The sequence below is a fragment of the Anser brachyrhynchus genome, assembly GCF_964034855.1.
Source record: "Anser brachyrhynchus genome assembly, chromosome: 15".
NCBI lineage: Eukaryota > Metazoa > Chordata > Aves > Anseriformes > Anatidae > Anser > Anser brachyrhynchus.
The window spans coordinates 3246896-3269932 of NC_137733.1; the positions used below are offsets into that span (position 1 = coordinate 3246896).

Below are 23037 nucleotides of genomic sequence, written 5' to 3' on the forward strand. Positions count from 1 at the left end.
AGTGTAAGTTGATATTGAGGCAGCACACTGGATCATGTTATTAGTTGAAATGGCATGATGTGAGACTCGTCGTGGCTCAGTCACCGCAACAGGAGCAACAACTCTTCAAGGAGGGGAAACAGTCTTGACAGGTGCTTCAGGAGTACAGGGAAGGCCATTTCCCACAGTAGCAGATACACCTCAAGATAAATTGTGTTAATAACCACAGATGCCTGTTGCCAGTTGTTAGAATGAGTGTTTTCAATTACTTAAGCTTCTAAAATCTTGTAACGTAACTGGCACTCCTCACTTATCATTGCATTTAAGCTCCTCAGTGAAAAGGGGAGAACTGGTAATAGTTTGATGGTAGTGGAAAAACTAGGCAGGCCATGTCCTCCTGAAATAAATAGAATGTGTTTTTAATTGATTTTAAGAACCTGACTCAGTGTGAAGCCTTTTAAGAATTTGTGTGAAGTCTTTTCAGAATTCGACTCCAGTACAAAGTCAGTGTAAAGGTGGCTGCATGAGTTTCTGACAAAACACAAAGCCTTTCAGACTGAGGTCACTGGCTTAAATTTCATTGCTTCACTTAGTACGCACACGTTGTTGCATGGTGATTGGTGTAATGTGCATATATTAAATCCTCTAAATATAATAATCCTTATCAACTGACAGGTGAACAAGAATTTGCCTCATGATTGGCAGTTACATTGTGTCTTATAAATAAGTGCCCAGGAACGTACAATGGCTCTTCCATGTTCAGAAGGGTTCCATACAAAGCAACAGATGAGCTTCACTCCCTGAACAGATTTCTGTTTTTAGAACTGACTGAGCTAAGGAGACAAAAAAAGTATTTTGGTGGAGAAACAAATTCTTTAGAAAACACTTGACTTTTTTATAACTGTCCTGGTGATGGATTTGGTTAATATATGTATATGTATATTTATATTTAAAGTATGTTATATTAAATTTAAAGCGCTTTTTAGAACACCCTCTTGATTTGAGTTTGCTTGCCTATAAAAATGTTTTGGATTTTAATCTATCCTAATACCAGCCTTCCCTAGCTCACTAAAGTAAAGGGATTTAATCTGAATTTATTTGCTGTGTGTGAGTATTTGGTCTTCTATTTCTATATTCTGTATGTATAACTTTTATAATTATTCTTAATAGCATATATTATGATTTTTTTTAAATATTTTATAATTGCAAGTATGTGGTGAAATAGGAACCAGGAAGCAATGTGTGTGGTTTGGACAGAACTGGCGAGGGGTACGATAGCCCTTGGAGGCGGTATACTGAAAGACAGAGCAGAAAGAACAAATCAGTAAAAACAAATTCCTGTAAAATATGTGTACTTACTGATGATACCAAGACTCAAAGGAAATTTTTACATCCCAAGTAACTTGTATTGCTTCAGAAACAATGCTATCAAAATGCAGACTAGTGAAGGATCTTTTTTGGTGTCATTTTCCTTTTTTTTGGAGTATATTTTCAACTGACAGAATTACTAGAGATGCAGTGAAGCAACATATACAAGGCCATCTGGTTTTAGTATTACAGTATTTTTTTAAATCTCTGTTATTATCATTTATACCTTCACACATCTCTGTTAGCTGATTTAATAATTTCAGTGATAAATATTAGTATGATTCTATACCTAGGTAATATTATGAACATATCTATTTCATTTAAATTGGCTAGCTCAAGAAATAGGTATCACGATATTTGCTTCTCTGAGGGGTTAGTTATATAGCCTCGTTTTTTGTGGTAAATAGTTTTTCATCAATTTCTATGAGATGGTAACACAAAATATCATTTTTATTAAAAAAGAGATATGTATGTAGAATAAAATTGGAAAATGGCCAAGAGAGAAATCAGTCATCAAAGAGAACTATCAAAGAATAATAATTGCATGACACTGGGTCTTAAGGTATAGAAGAATATTATTCTCTGGAATGATAAATTAAAATTGACATATGAAGACACATTTCTGGTTAGAGGTGTATGCATGCTTCACATGATTTTCTCTGAATGGTGTCCTTACCTAAATTAAATTTCACCAAGATTAAACTTGTTTAGCTCATATATATTGACTGAGTTAGAAATTATTATGGAAAATTGAGCATCTCAATTCCATATGAAGTGCCTGCAAATGCAAGCAACACTCGTTAAAGGATTCAAGTTCAAGCAAATTATTTTAACATTTATGACATAATTTAACATTATGACATATGAGCTGGAACCTTGACATGTGAGCTGGAAAGTTGAATTGTGTATTAATAAATATCCACATCAAATGTTTTTTACATAAATAAGTTGTTTTTTTTTTTTTTTATAAGACTTCCATTTTATATGCAATAGGATGCTGAAGTTTTCATCTCATGGTTCCCTCCAGGTATTACTCATCAATAATCTGCTAAAATATGTAACTGTTTATTAGGATTTTTAGTTAGAAATATATTCTCAGTGGAACCAGATGAAAAATGACATCTTAAAACTTCAGAGCTAAAAAATAACCTGATACAGTGCTGACTGACATGCATAGGAAAAAGTAGTAATTTTCAATGGTGCTGAGAACTACAGTTACCATTGATTACTTTTAGCACAAAGGGTTGGTACCATCTGTGCTTTCAGACCCAAGTGTATTTTACTCCTCGCTGTACCTGTTTAGAAAAACAACTTATTTTCAAATGATTTGACCTGTCGCACACTGGATTTTTTTTTTATATATTAATATATGTTTGACAGTTATGAAGCATGATGTGTGGTTCTAGAAATGTTTAGAAACTTCACAATCATATAAATTTGATACCTCAGGCACTACAAATGGCAGCAGTCTGTTTCAGGGGATTTACTGATGCTGTGTAAAGAGCACTGTGCTTGTTGTGTCCATGCCTACTGGTTTTGAGCACACTGGTCCATGCTGCGCTCACATAATGCCATTGTGACCAAGGATGTCACAATAGAAGGGCATAATGTGTAACGTAAAAAAAAAAAAAAAAGAAAAAAAAAAAAAAGAAAAAAAAAAGGTGTCTGAATCTTGAAAATTCATAGCTGCCAAAAATATATGTCACCAAAAATAAAGTTGTTATTTTGATTAGGAAGAGCAGGCAAGAAAGGAATTTTTCCTTTCTAATTCAAGGGGGTGCCTTGTCTATGGTAAGGACTGAAGGAGACCATTAACAGCCTCAGGGTTACCATTAGAGGAAAAAAGAACCTCTTGCCTGTGAAAATTTTCATAGACATCCAGGTGGTAAGATTCAGTGGATGAAACCTTGAGTGGGTAGTTGGTGGTCAAGTCCATAGTACCTGACTCATGATTAATAGGGATCTCAGGTGACTTGATGCCTTCTGTAGCCAGACTGTCAGTTGAGAATCTGCTGATGGTGAGTTTTGAGACTAAATCTACAGAAAGCAACCAGGAGGATGGTTCTTCATGAGGGGATTTGAGCCATGATGGGGAAACTGATTGTTAACGCTAGGATGCAAAGAATCTTTGAGAACTATTGTAAAAGTCAATGTTCGTGCAAAGGGTAAGAGCACCTTTCTTCTTTGCATGGTTACTCACTGTAGAAGTCAGCCTCAGCCAGGTGTTTATCAAATAATTTCGCAAGTGTCAGAAAAATGTGTCCACCTCAAAGAGGAAAGAAACCAGTTAGAGAATATTCAGGTAAGATAGCTTAGGTTTTTTGATTGTTTGTTTTCCCAGTTAACGGTTTCTAATTAACTTCTAAATATTAAATGATATTTTGGAGCCATTAATGTCTGTCTGTCTCTGTCACCTTTTGGAGAATGAGTAGAGGTATTGGAGAACTGTCACAGTAAATACAATGCTTGCTTTTAAAAAGGAGGGAAAGAGAAGTGTTGGTTATATAGACCAAAAGGATGTGCTGTCATTTGAGTTTCAATCCTTTGAAAATACTCAAAAAAGTTAATAAATGTATTTTTAACACTTGAAAGTACAAGAAGAATAGCCATCAGCATGGATTTTTTCCAAAAGATATTCTTTTATTTCTACAGTGGCCTTATGGACAAGGAAAGCCTTACATGTAACATTGAACTTTTCATAAGGCTTTGACTGTGTCATACAAGACATTATTATATACAAGCTGGGAAATACAGTAAACATACAATTGCAATAGGCCGGGTGCAAAACAAGAAAATGTATTTTACACCATCAAAAATAAGACTTATTAAGATTTTAAATAAGATTTATTAAAAGGATTTCTGCAGGGGTTTGTGGTGACTCAGGGTTATTCAATAGTTTCATTAATGCTCTGAATCATGGAGTGTATACTTATTAAATTTACAAGAATACCAAGCTGGGTAGGACTCCGAGTACATTGCAGGACAGGATTAGAATTCAAAACAATCTTGATAAATTGGAGGGATTATCTGAAAAAATAAGACACTATTCAAAAACATCAAATGTGAGGTGTTTTCACAGGAACAACAAACTACCGAGCTATGGCATGAAAAAAATCACTGGTTAGCAGTTCCATAAAAGATTATAATAGTTGCAGGTTGTATATGTATTTAAAATGTCATCCTGTTGAAAAGGAAAAAAATAAAATCAAATCAACCAACGCGCACACACAAAGAAAAGCAGGGACTACCTGGGATATATAACAGAAATATATACTGAAAATATCTGATACTACCTGTATGCTTTAAGCAGCAAAACTAACGCCTAAACTAGAATATTGTGAGTAAAATAAGGCACCTGTTGAAAGAAGGACACGGACCAGATTGAAAAAAGATGCAAAGGAGAAAAATGTGTGGTCAGAGAATTTTTGTGAATGTGGCGCCAAGGATGAAAAAAAAAACATTGCCATAGCTGTCAGGAAGAAGATGTCTCTGAGGGGAATAGTCCTAATTACTCCTCCATATGTATGGCGTATAAGAGAAGAAATAATATTTTAAAACTCCAGTAAGACAGTGGGAAAAGTGAAGCAGTGGAATAGACTCCCAAATTTGCCTGTGGAGCATCTGTCACTGGAAATCTTTAAAATGGTGGATTTGACCCCCCAGGCCTACCTAAGACATTACGGCAGATGCTAATTTTGTCTTGATGAAAGGAATGAGTAAGCGATTCCTTAAACACTTTTCTAGCACTATAGTTTTAAGGAAAAAAGACCAGATTTAAAAGCAAACAAACAAACAACAACAAGAAAAACATTGAATTTTCTTTAATACTGAATGATAAATGCTGTCTTCGTAAAATAAAGCCTGACATTATAGAAGATGTAATTCCACAGATGGCAACTGTATCTTCCTGTCACTGCTGGAGATAGAAGGCACTGGTGTTTAGTTCCGTAATTTTGACTCCAAAGACTTGTCTGAAATGAGAAATTTCTTCAGTTTTAAAATTTCCATTGACACAGATACAAATAAAATGATGAAATCATTTTACAGGATGAAATCAAGAAATTCTGGCCAGGTTTATTATTTACTCTTCCTGAAAGTTATTGGTACATTAACATCATAGCGTTATTGCTTTATTTGGAATTTTGTCTATTTAATAAATAAAAGAACATAAATAATAACTACAGCTTTACAAAAGGAAAAATGCCACTAAATGTCTCTGACCTTTATCTTTCCCAGATGATCTCTGACCACTTTTGCTCAGATAGCATTGTGGTTTTATGCGTGCAGGAAGTCTGTGATTGAAAGAAACAAAATCTATGACTGTGTGATTATAATGGTGGATTTACGTTATGACCAGCAATAATAGCTCAAATGTTTTTTTACCCTATCTCAATGATGAGATGTGTTTTTGACTTTCTTTCTTGAAAGATCCATTTCAATGATGTGATTCATGTTGTCAAACAGCCTGGCATAGCTTATTGGCTATGTGGATATGTGATAAAACATTTAACTGTCTTTTAAATCATTTTTATTAAGCAAATATGGTAATTACACTTGAGATTCAAAAACTCTTTTCTAAGCTATCTCTGTAAGATTACTGTCTAAAAAACATGTTTCTTTTGTGATGGTTTTAGAAGATCTTTAGAGAAATGGCTCTGATGCAACTGTTTAGAACCAGTGATAGGAGATAGTTCCAGTAGTAAAATGTGTTGAATAATTGGTTTATGAATGCCCAAGAAAAAAAAAGAGGTTTATGCCTCTTCGCAAAGTTAAATTCATTGCTTTTTGATATCTGAAGATAACTCTGATGCAACTTAATACTTAAAATGTGAGGTAATGTGGAAAAATCACAGACTATATTGTCTTTTGTTCAATTTCTGTTCAATGTTAAAGAATAGGCAATTTATTTATTTATTTGTTTTGCATAATGCATACTAATTTGCTTAATTGAATTAGGGAAGGTACTGAAAGAGACCAAACCCTTAATGGATCAGGACCTGCACTGATTGCATATAAGACTGCAGGGATGTAGTGAGGCTAATATCTTACATACTAATTTCAATTAATTTTTAAAGAAATATCAAACATAGGTTTTATATCTTCTAGCAATGAAAATTCTATATTGAAATGCATTATTTATGTGTAAGGTAAATTGCATTCTAGCTCTTCAAGTCCACAGGGCTTTGAAATTTTCCTTTCTGTGACTTTGCAAAATTCTGGCTGTATCCTCCGTCCTACATCTATTTACCTCCTTGGTGTTACCTGGAAATTTTCGTCTAAGTTTCATTTTTCAATTTCAATTTGCAGTTATCCTTCTCCAGATCTCCTTTGCCCATATGTACGTTTCTGGATGGTGATACGTTTTGTAAAGACACTATTGTAATATCAAGCCTTATAATACATTGTAAACATTTTAGCTATGTTAATTTTGCCACAGACCTCTTTAAAGGCATTTGCATATTTTTGATGATAGTGACTTTCTGAAGTTTCTCATTTTCATTCCTCAGTGTCCAAACTCCTCTGAGACGTTCTTCACTAGAACTCTAAATTTCAGGCTGGGGGGGGGGGGGGGCGGGAAGGCGGATTCTAACATCCATAGTTATTTTAATGTCATCTTCAGAAACCGCTCTGGCTTTTTTTTTTTTTTTTTTTTTTAATAATTTGTCTTAAACTTCTCGATACAGAAGTTGCTCTTAATGTTTTGGTATGTTAATAATGCATGGTTCAACTTTTCCACTCCTTGTTTCTCATCATTTTTATTAATATCATGAACAGAAATTACTTTTTCCAATTTGCATTTATACAGTATGCTGATTATATAATTTCTTCCCAGGGCACCCTTTGTTCCTGAAGCTGAACGTCATCTTCAGAATTCTTTAATTCTCTTCAGATTAATCTAACTGACCTTAAATTTTTCCTGAGTGTTGTATTCAACAATTTTCCAGTTCCTCACCCCCCCCCCCAACTGAATTTCCTTCGTATTTCTCTCCTGTAAAGATGTGAATGTGGAAAGTAATCTTTGTGGCGCTTATGGATTGATCAGTTTTCTAAAATCTTAATTTTGAAATTTTACTTTGCTTTAGATATCATAGCAAGAGATTAATATGGATTTTTTTTTTCCTTTCTTAACAGCTATATTCCAGCTTTATTATTTAAATTACGAGAAATACTTAAGGATGAACTGTTTAGTTTGTTGCTGCCTGTGAGTTGAGGCAATAGCAGATCAAGACTCACAGTTAGTTTTACACTTGGATCACTTGAAAATTCTTCTTTAGTGCATGTAAAAGTTTGCATTTGTGTATCAGTAGCATCATATAGCATGAAATGTAGATATTACTGGCGAATCAATGCTTTTGCAAAAATCACAGGGACCTCAGTTGTTGATGCCAGGGCAGTTGCAAGCCTATGTTTCCTTCAGTAAATTCTTACCACCTCTGACTCTATTCAGCAACTGGCATTTGGTAATTTGCAGAACTGCACTGTAAATTGGATCACTGCAGAAGATCCAAGATTAAATAAAGCCTCAAAATTACTTATCTGTTTATTAACTGGGATCCTTTCAGTGATTGTTTGTATATCACACCTAGTTGTCTTACTTGAAAGGAAGGGAGAGAAACTGCAGTATAATCATAGAATCATAGAATCATTATGGTTGGAAAAGACCTTCAAGATTATCTGGTCCAACCATCACCCTACTACCAATGTCACCCGCTAAACCATGTCCCTAAGCACCAGGTCCAACCTTTCCTTAAACACCCCCAGGGATGATGACTCCACCACCTCCCTAGGCAACCCGTTCCAATGCCTGACTGCTCTTTCTGAGAAGAAATGTCTCCTAATTTCAAACCTAAACTTTCCCTGGCACAACTGAGGCCATTCCCTCTAGTCCTGTCACTAGTTATCTGCGAGAAGAGGCCAACCCCCAGCTCCCCACACCTTCCTTTCAGGTAGTTGTAGAGAGCAATGAGGTATCCCTGAGCCTTTTCTTCTCCAGACTAAACAAGCCCAGTTCCCTCAGCTGCTCCTCACAGGACTTGTGTTCCAGGCCCTTCACCAGCTTCCTAGCCCTTCTCTGGACACGCTCCAGGGCCTTGATGTCCTTCTTGTTCTGAGGGGCCCAAAACTGCACACAGTACTCGAGGTGCGGCCTCACCAGAGCAGAGTACAGGGGGATGATCACCTCCCTGGTCCTGCTGGCTACACTATGCCTGATACAAGCCAGGATGCCATTGGCCTTCTTGGCCACTTGGGCACGCTGCTGGCTCGTGTTCAGGTGAGCATCAATCAGCACCCCCAGATCCTTTTCCTCTGCACAGCTTTCCAGCCTCTCTGCCCCAAGCCTGTCACATTGCATGGGGTCATTGTGGCCAAAGCGCAGGACCCAGCACTTAGCCATGTTGAACCTCATCCCATTGGCCTCTGCCCATCGACCCATCCTGTCCAGGTCCCTCTGCAGGGCCTTCCTACCCTCCAGCAGATGGACACTTTCCCCCCCAACTTGGTGTCATCTGCAAACTTGCTGAGGGTGCACTCAATTCCCTCATCCAAATAATCAATAAAATATTAAAGAGGATGGGCATCAACACCGACCCCTGGTGAACACCCCTGGTGACCAGTTGCCAGCTGGATTTCACTCCATTCACCGCTACGCTCTGGGTTCAGCCATCCAGCAAGTTTTTAACCCAGCAAAGAGGGAGATTTTTGTGAAGAAAGAAAATATGCATTGAACCTCATCCTGGACTGAAGATTTTATACAATATTCTTTTGGTAAACACATAAATCAACGTTGTTGCTTGAAAAGCAGACCTGTGGTTCACTGATCGCTCATTCTTATTCTTATCATGCCCCGTTATAAGTGTAGGGGCCACGATTAGAACTGTCCCCAGTTGTCTGAGCTATTCCTGTTGCTGGCACTGAAATAGGGCAGTGATTGAGCCTGAATGAGATGACTTTAGAGAGCACTGTTCAACTCTTGATTCAAAATAAGTAATACAGGAAAATATTTACTGGAGATGATGATGGGTGATGATGATGTTGAACTTGCTAGCATTAAGTTGATATGTACTCATTGCTGATGTAAATATTTTCTGTTTGAGTTCTTTTACTTCCTTCTTAACAGGCTTATTGGTACTAGAATTGGTAAGGTTTATTTTATTTAACCATTTTTACTTTGCTTAAACTGTTGTCCCTAAAAATAAATTTGATAATAACAGGAAATGGGAGATTTTTATTTTATTTTTTTTAATAAAATAGAAATAGAAACTGAATTGTAACATTAGAACACAAGGGAAAAATGAATACTTGGAAGAAGAATATGGTCAGAAGGAAAAGGAAGGACAGAGAAAATAGAGTAATAGTTTTAAGATGATCCTTGTAGTTTCATCAATATATTTTATTTCCCCTATTTTTTTCTACCAGTACAAAAGAAAACTGTTGTTTTAACATACCTATACAAAACCTTGTACTAGTGAAAGAGTACTGCACACGCAGTGTCACTATGATATTGTAAGTCACTGTATGATATCATTAAGGAGTGCAGCCCAGAGATTTCTATAATATACTGATAGACCCATGTTGTTTAGTTTTTACATTTCAAATGAAAGAGTTTCTATTTTTTCCTAATCTCTCTAGGGTTTTATGATTTTGTTTCTAAAATTATAATGCACACAACATCTTTCAGTCATAAAATAGCATTTTAAATCTAGGGAACAGTCTCCCTGTAAGAAGTACCATCTTATGTTCGTATTCTGGTGAGAGAGAAAATCTGTAAAACTTTGTTTCTGGGTTTCACTTTCATCTTAGGCAACTTTTGCCACTAATTATACTTCTATTCTCTTTCACAACTCAAGCCCTTTTCCATAATGGTGACCATTTATATAGACAAAATGACCCTCTGGTGCCTATTACCATTGCTTATGAAATGGCAACTAGAATGTGATGTGTTACCTACCTCCTGTGTAGAAGTCCCAGTAGTCTCTGAATGAAAGTGCTAATCTTATTTGAAAGTGCATAGCATGCTACTACAAATAGTCTGTTATTTGGATATGGAGATTCAGTTTTTTCCATTTGTATACATTTTGAAGAGATTTCAACAGTCTTACAGTATAGGGAGACATATTTATTAATTATTTAGAAATAGCTTAGAAAATCAACATTGAAAATAATATCCTACCTATCCTCTGACGTATTCCAAATACGTATTAAAAATATCCCCAAAATCATGTACTATTGAGATAGATAAAGAAAGGGATTTGAATTTTGAATTTCAACTATTTCAACTTCTGTTATCCTTCAGAACCTTTGTCTGAGTGAAAATGAAAAATCATTTTCAGTAATTTTTTGAGAATTTCAGCCCGCCACTTTATTTACATTAAAAACTGTAGGAACACTTTCAGCATGCTTTACATTGTTTTCCTTTACCCTTTTAGCAGACAGAAGATGCAGCACAGACTGATGGCCAGCAACAGACACAATCTTCTGAAAACACAGAAAACAAATCACAGCCAAAACGGCTTCACGTCTCAAATATACCATTCCGATTCCGTGATCCAGATCTTAGACAAATGTTTGGTGTAAGTACTCATGCTTTATTTATGCTTTTTTATATTTTCATTGCAATAGGTACTTAATATTACAGGCAATATTGTTAGAGATCTCTCTGATTTAGATCGTTTAACCATTTTCAGTGATGATTTTCTTTCCATATATTTATAACCAAACATCTGATTTGCCAATCATAGTTGGGAAAAGAAATTCTACTGATTCTACCATATATGATAGAGATTGGTGTAGTCTATGTATTGTGTAGTTTTACATTTCATTCAAAAAAGCTAACTATGTTGGCTTAAGATATTAAATGAGTATATATTCCTGCTGTATTCATTGGGATTTATATTCCTGTATTTATTGATTTTGGAGAGTGTATTGTAAAATATTCAACATTTGACCTCATGAGCAAGAGAACTGAATCTATAGAAGTGAGACATGGGCTGGTTTTAAGCAAGAACTCTGGGAGTAGGAATCTTCACCTACCCCCTCATAAGTATTATAGATCTATAGGCTTCTAAATTTTTTATCGGTGTATTTCTCTAAGTCTCTCAATTTTTGCTTTTGCTCAGGCCATCAGCTACCTTCATGTGCATTGGCTGTTTCACAAGTCTCATACGTGCCATCAGTTCTAGGCTCATAACCATGGAGAGGTTAGACCTGGTTTCTTCTCCCTGCTCCAAGAACTGTTAGGTTTATTTTTGAAAACTCACTAAATACAATCTAGAAATAGTACTTGAGCAGCTATTAGAACCCAGATTTTCCTGTTCCAGGCTAGTACTCTTTAGTATTTGTGTTCCTCTTGCTTTCTTCTTTCTTACTCACTAAAATTTAGTGTCTTCTTTGTTACAGTTCATATTATATGGCATAGCATTAATACTACCTGCCACTATCCTTTTCTTGCTCTCTCATGTTCAGTTCAGACTTAAATTCTTCTAATATCTTTGTTTGTGTGTTAAGACATTTTCAGCTTTTATTTGTATGAAATGAAGAAAACATTCACTGGAAAAAAAAAATAATCCTAGTATGACACTGGGTAATGTGGGTGACTGTTGCCATATATGACTTGCTGCAAGCAACCTCCCCTAAATGCAGCTTACAACTCATCAGCATATAGTAGAAGGCATAATAACCCTCTACAGAGGAAAAATGCAAATTTCTTTAAATTAAACAAACCACTTAAAATAGATGGTTTTTATTTGAAAGTACATTAAAAGAAAGTGTTTTATAGGGATTTTAGAAATTTATAAATGAACAAAAACTACATTTCTTTTCAATATTTCTATGTCTTAGGTCTCAAAAGACTAAAACTGAAGGATGGCTGGAGATTTCCAGCTTTAGAATGACTTGGCAACAATAAACTTTTAGCTTCTGACTTGATATAAAAATTAAATTTCTGCAAGTGTGAGTTTAATTAGATATCTGAAATGAAACGGTAATGCTACATCTTGAACACGTTATACACATGGCAGATATTTATTTTATTTTTTTGTATTGACTTGAATACAGCAGAGGAGGATTGTTTAAACATTAAGTCATTGTCTGCTTATAGGTTAAAGTAGTTAAAATATTAGTTAATTAGATGGTGAATACAATAACATAAAACAAGGCAAGGGACAAGAAACGATAGTTGATTTTCATAACTAAATAGAAACACTTTAATAAGGTAGAAAAGGAATGTTGTTCTTTCTGTCCTGTAAGTGTTTGTTATATCGTAAAAGACTGGAGTACATCTTAAAAGACTGCAGTTCCTTGGTCTGTTGATAGATTTTTCTTCATTTGCCTGCCTCTAATTTCTACCTTTTTGTTTAATCATTGTTTGTGTTATTTGTCAGTGTTAACACTGATCTATACAGCATGTTAATGATATAAGAAACAACAGAAATGACCCACTGATATATTAGAGTGTCACATCACAGAATGTGCCATCTCCAAAAGTGTTCTAACTAAACACTGCCTGAGTCAAACATTTATTCTCTTACTGAGACAAGTCAAACAGAGCCTTTTTCTTTAGGACAGCAACTGTGGTCAAGTTTTGTGTGCATGAACAATGCCTAGATGACTGTGAATGCTATTGGAAGGTCAGTGAAAATAATAGTTACTGTAAACATTATACTAAAGTGCAATTCTGTGGGAGAAAAAAACACCAACACATAAGTATCCATTCTAGTTTTCCAAACTACATTCTAGGATGACAAGAATTAGGTAGGGAATAATGGATATACCTTTTCAACAAGGTATATCCATTATTTTCAACGAGCCACTGATGAAACTCCCACTTATTTACTTCTGCTTTACAAGAATTCGATGAAACCAAACTCCTTTACCTGTTCTGGGAAGCAACTGCAAAAAGTTTTCAGAAGCAAAGGTTCTTCAGAGGATAGGATGACCAGAGGGTGACAATGTTCATGTGGCCATTAATCCTGTCTTGTTAGTGATGTTTTATTATACTGTAATCAAATTAACTCTACAGCATATTACATTTAAAACAATTGGTGATGGCAGCTGGACTGGATGAATCACCAGAAAGTAACGTAGTATATGAAAAGACAAAACAAAACCAAAACAAAATTATGACTTTCAATTTACTGTTTACAATTTAGTGATGATTTCCTCTTTGTCGGAACATCTCATTGAATTTAAAGTTCATAAATAAGTATGTGGAATGATCGTGACAAGTATAATGACATTTAATATTGATTCGGCTACTCTTCAGTGTGTCTTTTCTGGTGCTTGACTGTCTTTCATTTTATATTCTTTAACTTTGTGATATGGTGCATCAATTTCTGAAACAAACATTTGTACTTTATATGATAAAGCATTGAAGTTATCTTTTTTTCATGTAAATTTTCTATTTCTTTGCAGCAATTTGGTAAAATCTTAGATGTTGAAATTATTTTTAATGAGCGAGGCTCAAAGGTAAGCAGTTTAATTCACCCAAGGATTTTTTTAGTTTGTTTAAAATATTTTATATGAGTAAAAGGAAACAACTGCACTGCTGTAAAAAATAACATCTGAAACTCTATGTTAGTGGAAACATCTTCTGACTTGTCATGTAGTTTCCAAAGCAGAAGGAAAATCATTGGACTCATTTTGTATCTTTTAAAGGGGGTAATTTTAACTACTCCAAACTGTCATCTGTTTTATAGGAATGTTGACTTCTGCTTTCTTTATTCTCCAATGATAATTGCCTTGTTTATTTTATAAGATGAGTCCATGCTTACAGATATTTTTAGGCAGGTTTGTATTAGTGCATTTTTTTCTATTAAACTGAAAGATGGTAATAATACCTAATAACTATCTTCTTCAGTAATTGAGAAGATATGATTGTTCCAGATGATTTAAGTGCAGATGTTTTCCTCTTTAGTAAAAGCTTCAGTACACCAACCCTTTGAATAAAATCTGTTTTAACATTTATTTGATGAAAGAAGTTCTTGTAGTATTACATTTTTTTTTCTGAAATTTACATTGACTTTAATGCATACAATTTACTGGATATTTAAGAAATAAATCAAGACAGAATGCTTATGCCAACATTATTGTCATTACCTGGTTCAAAACTGTTTCTAGTTTCCTAGTATGCTTCATCTATGATATCAGCTGCATTATAAGGGTTTATGCGTATGGCATATGTGTGCTATCTTTTTCCTGTTTCTCCCATGGAAGAAAATTATCATATTTGACTACCAATGTTTCAGTCTTCCTGCAACTCTTATATATGGTTTATTAGTAGTACTGGAATTATTTTCCTGCTATAAAAATACTGTAGTCAGTCTTTTTTTTTTTTTTTAAGATGAACCATATATATCATAAATCTCTTATATGAGATATATTTTAATTCATTTGTTATTCTTTTTCTTTCAGGTGTGAGTATTTAAATTCTAAATTTAAAGCTACCATTCACTGTTTCTTCCTCTTCCTCTCTATGGATTAGCTCAAATTTTCTGGTTTATATTTCAAAATTATTCTCACATTAATTAAATAGTACCCTAGCCTACCAGTCCAAAAACATTTGGAACATTTATTTGTTTTTCAGTTAGCAATCAAAACTTATGGAATTTAGTGGCTTACAATGCGGCTTATTCATAGACAGTGGCAGGTCTTCTATGTTGGCTGCAATTCATTATCATTACATAATGGCTGTTCTGTAGTTTTTGAAAAAAAAAAAAGTGTTGATTACCCAGAACCTGTTCCTACCACATAATTTTATCATTTTATAAATTTCAAATGACATTATGAAATCCCATACTTCACTTGGTTCTGTCTGACTTTTAACCACCATGCCCGCATCACACTGCATAAGTTTAAGCCTTTTGAGCGGTTGGGGGGCATTTCTAAACTGGGTGTTTTCACTAGTGATCCTACAGTAGTGAAAATATGTCAGTGCTTTGTATTACAAGCAAGATATTTTTCTAGGGAGTTCTGTAACATCACTACTTGTTACACATTTTGTGCTAGAGACTTTCAGACCTATTCTCATGAAATAGTTCTAAGAATCCAATGCTCAAGCTGCCTCTGAATAAGCAACTGAAGATAAATAAAATAATTCTGAGATGTATCTCTTTGCTTATGTATACTGCTACTTGTCTTGTTTTGAGTTAGCTCAGGTATATCTGCATAGTATTTTGATTTACAGAGGTACTCTTACCTTCTCTCAATTAAATAAACTGAAAATAAAAACAGCATTAGGAGTAACAGAAATGTGGTTTTATGTGTGTGGTTTTTTTCTTTTTTTCTTTTTTTTTTTTTTCTTCCTAATCTCATCAGTACAAGTTACTCTGTAGGATTTAAGATGCACCTCATTAACGTCCCATTCCTGACAGTGCTTATCTGTTTTTACAAAACTGCAATTCCACCGAAACTAAAAAGACTTATAAGTGGCCTCAAACTAAGTACACAAAAGCTACAAAAGTTTCCAGGATCAAAATACAACTTTGTTTCAAGCTGCAGTTTGGCATAAAAGCATTTCTAGATTTTGTTATTGTTGTTGTTCATTTCTTTTGACTCCAACAATTAATATTTGAAAAGATTCCTGCAAAAATAACAGCAGTAAACTCCTTTTCATACCATAGTATTAGAGAAAAATGGAATTGCAGATTCAAATAGCATTACCATACAGCACTAAATATTAAAAAAAAAAAAAAAATTACAAATGAAAGTATTTTTTTTAACTCTAAAATACCAATTTCATACTACAAATTTATTTGATTTGGGGCATAATAATAATAAAGGTAACTTTGCTAGAATCATGTGTCAACTCATCATTTCTGAAACTTCTTTTTATGAAATCAAGAAGTTCAGTAATGCTTTAGTGTAGATCTTTCTTGCAACCTGTGTTAAATAAATAAGGTATACCTTTGACAGTTCTCTGTTGATTAAAATAACATTAAAAACCTGTGGTAATTCTGCTATTATGTCAAGCCAGAAATTGAGCATGGTGATTTCTGTGCGTGGCAAGCTGCAATATTTTTAGAAAGAAGTATATGAAATACCAAAAATGTGGAAGAGTTTCCAATCACCAAAAAACAACTCTGCTGCTTAAGTACATGTTGCTTTGCAGAAACTATTACAGCTGACTTGTATTTTGTTATCTGTGGAACATTTCAGTGCTCAAAGATGGCAAACTAAGAAAGGTTTTTGCCTTCCTTCACCTCTCTTTTCTTACCATTCTCTGCATTTACCAGTAATCTTGGAAGGACAATTTGATATATAACTTCCATTACTGTGCTCACTTTAAAGCTAATCTCTGTTTTAACACTGCATGTGCTTCCTTGACCAACCTGCCCACACTCTGGGCATCAGTAGCTCTCCACAGAGCTGTGCATTGGTTTTGTCTGTTGGGCACAGTTGCAAAGATACAGGAACATCAAGTACATTTTTTTAATTATTTTTAGTTTTTATTTTCTTACAGTTCTAAATTAATGCTCTGCATGGCTATGTACTAAATATATACTGGCATAAATCTGTGTGTATGTATTAGTATATATTTAATGTACATTATATTAGCAGCTCTTTCTTCAAATAACAAGAGCTCCAATGCACCTCACAAATTAAAACAAAACCTTCTTGACTACTAGGCTACTATTAAGTCATTTGACAGACTTTAAAAATAAAATGCTGAAATTTACATTACAGGCTAATAAAATATATAGTATGCTAAACCAAAGTAACTGTTGAATCAGCTGCATTTAAAATACATTCTAGTTTGTTTGTCTAACTATTTAAATATGGTGTGAATGAATATATGATGTCTGATTGAGTTTCTGTGTCAGCTATGTAAAATTAAGCATTTGCATAAACAATAAAATCTTAAATAGTATTGATTATAAGAATAAGTAAAACATAAGAAATTAAAAAATTACGAGCGTTCTTTTCATAATCTTTGAAGTTCTTGTCTTATCTTGGCTTGTAGCTCCACTTTGTACCTCTTTCCAATTTTTAAATATAATTAGGTTTTTATCTTTCCATTCAGTTGTTTGAAAAAAATTTAACTGGCAGCATTGTGAGCTAGTAAAACTGATTGTAAAATTTTGTAAACATATCCCACCAAATGTTCCTTGCTGGCTGTTCTGGGAGGGTGACAGTTCAGCAGGGAGGAGAGAAAAGAACAAATAGAATTTGAGGAATTGTGCAGAACTAGGCTTGATGCATTGATGGCTTCAGTGATGGTTTCTGCTGTGAAATTTTCTTAGCAGAAAAGAAAAAAAAATCTTCTTAGGTGGGAGGTTTGAGGAGACAATTAAAGGGTGAATAAAAGTTTAAAGTTGAGGATTGTTTTAGATACAAGAACCAAAGAATCGTAGAATGCTTTGGGTCGGAAGGGACCACAGACCATCTAATTCCAACCCCATGCCACACCTCCCACTAGACCAGGTTACCCAAAGGCCCATCCAGCATGAAGGGCTAGATGCAGAAAGGCCTATTCAGGCATCTAAAACATAGGGATTAGTACTGAGGAGGGGAACTTTCTCTCGAATACTCCTGGTATTTTTTGGGAAAAGAGAGCTATGTGCTTGGTGTCTGATGATAAGAGAGGAGGTCGTGGCTTTGTCCTAAAATTGTGGAGCGCAGAGTGGAGAAAATGAGTGGAGTCAGGTGTTTTGAGAATGTTGATAGAGTACTTGTGAGCTCAGCGTTCAGTGAGCCTTTAAAAGGAAAGAAGAGAAACAAAACAAAGGCAACAGACAAGTTTAAAATACTTTGAATAGAATGGAACAAAAAATGCTATGTAAAAAAAAAAAAAGTCACTTCCTATGGTATAAACTGGCATGCATCAATGTGTTCTTCTAGTAAATAAAATAATACAAATACCAATATACCAATGATCCTGATTAAAATATTTTGTCCATGAATTAATTTTGTAGTTCATATTCATTGTTTTTCTCAGTGCGTGGTGTTAATACTTAGTTTTGCCTTACCTTTGTATTTGGTCTCTTCTTGTATGAAAAGTACAAACATCTTCCCTTCCTTCCTCTTTTTTCAGTCACTGTGTAAATAATAGGTAGAAACACTGAGAGTAAGTGGTTGAGTACTGACGACAAAATTTACTGAATGGACTGCAGAAAGAGGAGGGTGAAAGGAAGGATAAAGCTTGAGGAGATATGATGCGTGGCTTATTGTAGAGCAATAAAACAAAAGTAAGACCTTAATTCATACTTCAACCTAAAGTAAGAGCAAAGAAAAAGGTTTTAGTAGGACTTCAAATATTTGCAGCAATGCCTTTCTTTATAGAAGTGGACATGTATAGCTTCATAGCAAATGTTTCATGTTATGAAACACCAAGGATGATAGAAGCTTATTTGTTGGGATAAATTCAAGAAAGCATGCATTGTAGTGCTAACGTAAGAATTAATTCAAAGGGTTGGTGTATGTTTCTAAAATGTTTTTTAATGTCTGATTTTAAAATATATATATATTTATATTTGTAAACGATGTTTAATTTAATTTAGCGCAGGAAAAAAATAAAAATAAAAGAATTTTACTAGGACTGGAAATATGTGTTTAGCCTAATGCTATAAAGTGAAGTGTTTGTCCTGAGCAGAATTTCATATTAGTTGAGTATACTCCTGTCCCACTAACATGGGATTCTGGAGTTTTACCAGTTGCATGTGGAAAGTACAATACATAAACAGTAAATGAACCAGTTAAAGATACTCAAAATGTTTTCATTTTTATTCCTTTATCAAAGTTTCTTTTTCTATTCACATCACGTGATTTTATTTGATCTGTTAATACAAGGAAGTTTATATTTTTATTCTAAAAGTATTTTTGTTTTGTTGGAGGTTTTCTTTTCTTTTTTCTTTTATAAAAAAATAAGTAAAGGCTGTATAGTTTGACGAAAGTTTAAGTTACCCTAGTGTTGCATGGGAACAATGTTTCTTATGATCACAACAGCATGATTAAGTAGGCATTGTTTTTAGAGTATATTGACATTCAGTGTTGAATTCTGTGCACATGTTTTTTATTTTGTTGAGATATCTGCATGTCGTTAAAATGTGGTTCATTTTTTTTTCTCATTAGTTCATTTTTTTCTATGTGAAGACACTGTAATTTCTTTTAATTTCATTTTCTTATTGTTAGATTTATTTTCCTCTGTAGAGACACGTAGAAAGGTATTTTTGGTATTCTTTGAATTTCTCAGAGGGTATTTTGTAACTGATGACAGAAAAAAATTGTTCACATTTGTCGCTTATTTATTGCACATCTCAATACAATTATAATTTTTCTAATTTGCATGTTACAGAAATGAAGCAAGGACAAGAAAATATTAAATTAGAGAGAGAGAACATAAGCAAACAAGTGGTCATTGACTGAAATAATAATGTGCATGTTGTTTTCCCCCCTTCTCCCTCCTGCATGCAGGGATTTGGTTTCGTAACTTTCGAAAATAGTGCTGATGCGGACAGGGCGAGGGAGAAATTACACGGCACCGTGGTAGAGGGCCGTAAAATCGAGGTGCATGTTCAAAATATTTTCCTTTTCATCTTTTTTATAAATGTCTGCTTCACTCTCATTTGTTGTTTCAGATGCATCATTGGTGTCTTCTGTGTGCTCCCCTTTCCCCTTCCCATTGTTTATATATATATTTATATATAAAGAGAGAGAATCTGGCCTTACTTGGGTTTTTTATTATTATTTCTTTTGTAATTATTATTATTATTATCATTATTGCTGAAAGGTGGATGAAAATTGAACAAAATGAAAGCTTTAATATTTTGAACTTATTATTTTGGATGTATTGTAAATCAATGGGTGCAGTAGATTCTAAAAAAAAAAAAACAGCCAACAACAACAAATAAATTGAGAACAACAACAAAACTGTGACAGACAAAACAAAAACAACAAAAAAGTTTTTTTTTTCTTTTTTTTTTGGTTGGTTTGGTTTTGGGTTTTTATCTTTCTTGTTTGGTTTGGTTTCTTTTTTTTTTCTTTTTCTTTTTCTTTTTTTTCTTTTTGCTGCAGGGTTGATGTGGGATCCACAGTGGCTTTCAAAAATTCAGATTGGGAAAGAAGCATCCAAAAGATGTACAAGAAAAAGAGACAAAGGCAGACTAGAGACCGACCAATTTTAAGATTTCATTTTTAATGAACCCGTCAGGCTACTTTGGCTGGGTGGCCTGACCCTGTCATATCTATTAAAAAAAACAACACAAATGCTTTTTAGTACCACTGGATCCCCTTCAATACTGCCTCAATTGTATTTGTTAGAATAAAAAAAAAAAACCAATTGAAAATGCTGTCGTCTTTTGAGTAAGATGTTGCATATTTTGCCTTTTCATTTTCCCCCTTCGACGGTAGCACTTAGGGCCCTCACCAAACTCTCAGTAACCATGGTAACTGTATACATACCCATGCTGGCGATGGTGCTGAATGGTAAGTGGAGAAGTCCATCTGCCGTTTCACGTATTTAGCGCTAATACCACGTGAATTTTTTTGACTTGTTGTATTAAGTTTTCTTGATGCTACATTTTTTTCTATATTGGTACGCCTGTAATTGAGTGTACGTTTTAAGCAAGCCTGGGAGGCACTGATTGGATTGAGGATATGACTTCGTGCACATCTTACTCAGATTGTTAACTCCATATTGTGTTAAATAATGCACCCTCTTTTTATCCTTTTGTTAGCTGTGATTTTAAAGCTTGAATGATTTTGTTAATTCTTGCAATGAAAAAGGCTCTTGTTCCAAGTGTTGAATGCTAGATGTTGCTTTTCCAATGGTACTTCTCTTCTAAAGGGTTATGTTGCACACTGCTAAAATTCGTTTGTCCCTTTTTTTTTTTGACATTTTCTTTGTTTCCTTGTACCTTGTCTCTTTCCCTTCTACTCCACTGCATGTTCCTTCATATAATCTTTCTTTCTGTTTTGAATATTTATTGTATCAGTGTTATCATGGAATACAAGCATGCTCTTAAGTCTTAAATTATGCAATACCTTTTAATTTGCTTTTAATGTCTTTTTATTAAAGTTTAAATGATATGACGTTGCTTTATTGAAATGATTTGTAAGTTAAAATGGTTATGAAAGTAAATGTAATTATAAATAGTATGATTTTGTTATGCACCTGTTGCCTTCTATAAATTAAATTGCTTTTTTTTTTTTTTACATGACTAATGGCAGTAATAATGCATGCGTTTAATAATATCACGGACTCTTCCTGTAACCCTTTCTAATCCAGTTTTCTATGTGCTTAGGTAAATAATGCAACAGCACGTGTAATGACAAATAAAAAGACCGTCAACCCTTACACGAATGGTAAGTGCATGAGATCTCAGTGTTTTTTTTTTTTGGTTATGCATGTGAAATCTCATTCTTCTGGTGGACGGGTAGTCATTTACTGATGAGTTGTCACAGTCTGCATTCCCTGCAACTTCTTGGGCTCAGTCTTCGTCCAATGAGCCAGTAAGAAAACATATTATGGCTGGGCGGCTTAATTTCCATCCCTATAGACTTCTGCTAATTCACAGGCATGGACATAGCATGCGTCATTTTGCCTGATAGGAATCTGAGTGTTTAACGACAGTGGCTTTTTTAATAAGAAAATGTACCTGGTAGGGAGGCATCATTCTCTTCTAGCTTTGTGCAGTGTTGATGTTGTGATGAATGAACTAATCAGAGTATTCAGTTTTGCTTGGGTGACGGAGGTAGGGAGGCCAGTAAGAAGAACGTCTCTGTCAGGCATGAGATGCTTTTTAGTACTGAGGCACTCATCTAGGCAAAGATCCCTTCTGTGCCTCCCTTCCACAATTTGTTTGGAGTAAAAGGCAACTTGTAATTAGGTGCTTGATTCCAGAATTTTTCCATGGAAAAAATCTAAACTGTAAGTTACTTTAAATGGTTATTCTAATACTGACCTAGCAAGTTGGTATAATTTAGTACATTAATGATAAAGATATAATCTATAGATATTTGAGGGGTTTGGAGTTGGTTTTTTTTTTTTGATTTTTTTTTTTGCTAAAAAAAAACTTTTTAAAAATGTTTTCTCTGGCAGTGTTTTATCACGTGCTCCAGAAGTTATTTGCATTTGCTAGTTTAAAAAATGCTAACAAGTTACTAACTCAATGTCAAATAATAATAAATCAATTGAATTGAATTGCAATTACATTTTCCAGATTTACTAGAATGTGTAGCTGTAATTATTTACTTTCCAATTTAATTTAGCTTTTCCCATCCATTAGAAAACAGATGAAATCTGCACATACATATATAAAGATTTCCACAGTTAGCTTAGACTCTTTTCCATTTTGAAATATTTTCTATATTTGAGCACTCATTAGTGAGGTTTTACTAAAAACCATGGCAAACAGTGGCTTTATTTTTTAATTAGTTGTAATTTTTTCTTAACATGGTAAAAATAAAGTGATGACTTTCATTTGACGTGATAATTGAGCAAGTTATAATGATCTGGAGAAGAAGGCTCTTGAAATTCCTCATGTTTTCTCAGAAACTGTTTTCTTCCTCATTTTGTTTGTAAGTTTATTTGTAAATTTTGTTTGTAAATTGTCAAATGATCCAGATGGGAAAATCTCCTTCATTATTAATGCCTTTTAAAACATCTCAGTGAATCTAACAAAAGAGACAGGAAGCTTGACTGGATCACATAACAAGATTTTGTTGCAATAGGGAGCTAAATTAACTATGTGATAT

General features: G+C 34.2%; 1 protein-coding gene across 20 annotated transcripts in view; it reads left to right on the forward strand.

The window, feature by feature from the left end:
• Positions 1–23037, forward strand: part of RBFOX1 (RNA binding fox-1 homolog 1) — an 868680-nt gene that overhangs the window by 750994 nt on the left and 94649 nt on the right. For all 20 annotated transcript variants that reach the window (XM_080557058.1, XM_080557064.1, XM_080557047.1 and 17 more), the window contains 4 exons: positions 10776–10919; positions 13759–13812; positions 19756–19848; positions 21585–21645. In XM_080557058.1, coding sequence (XP_080413184.1) covers positions 10776–10919; positions 13759–13812; positions 19756–19848; positions 21585–21645 — 352 coding nt within the window. The remainder of the gene's footprint in view (positions 1–10775; positions 10920–13758; positions 13813–19755; positions 19849–21584; positions 21646–23037) is intronic.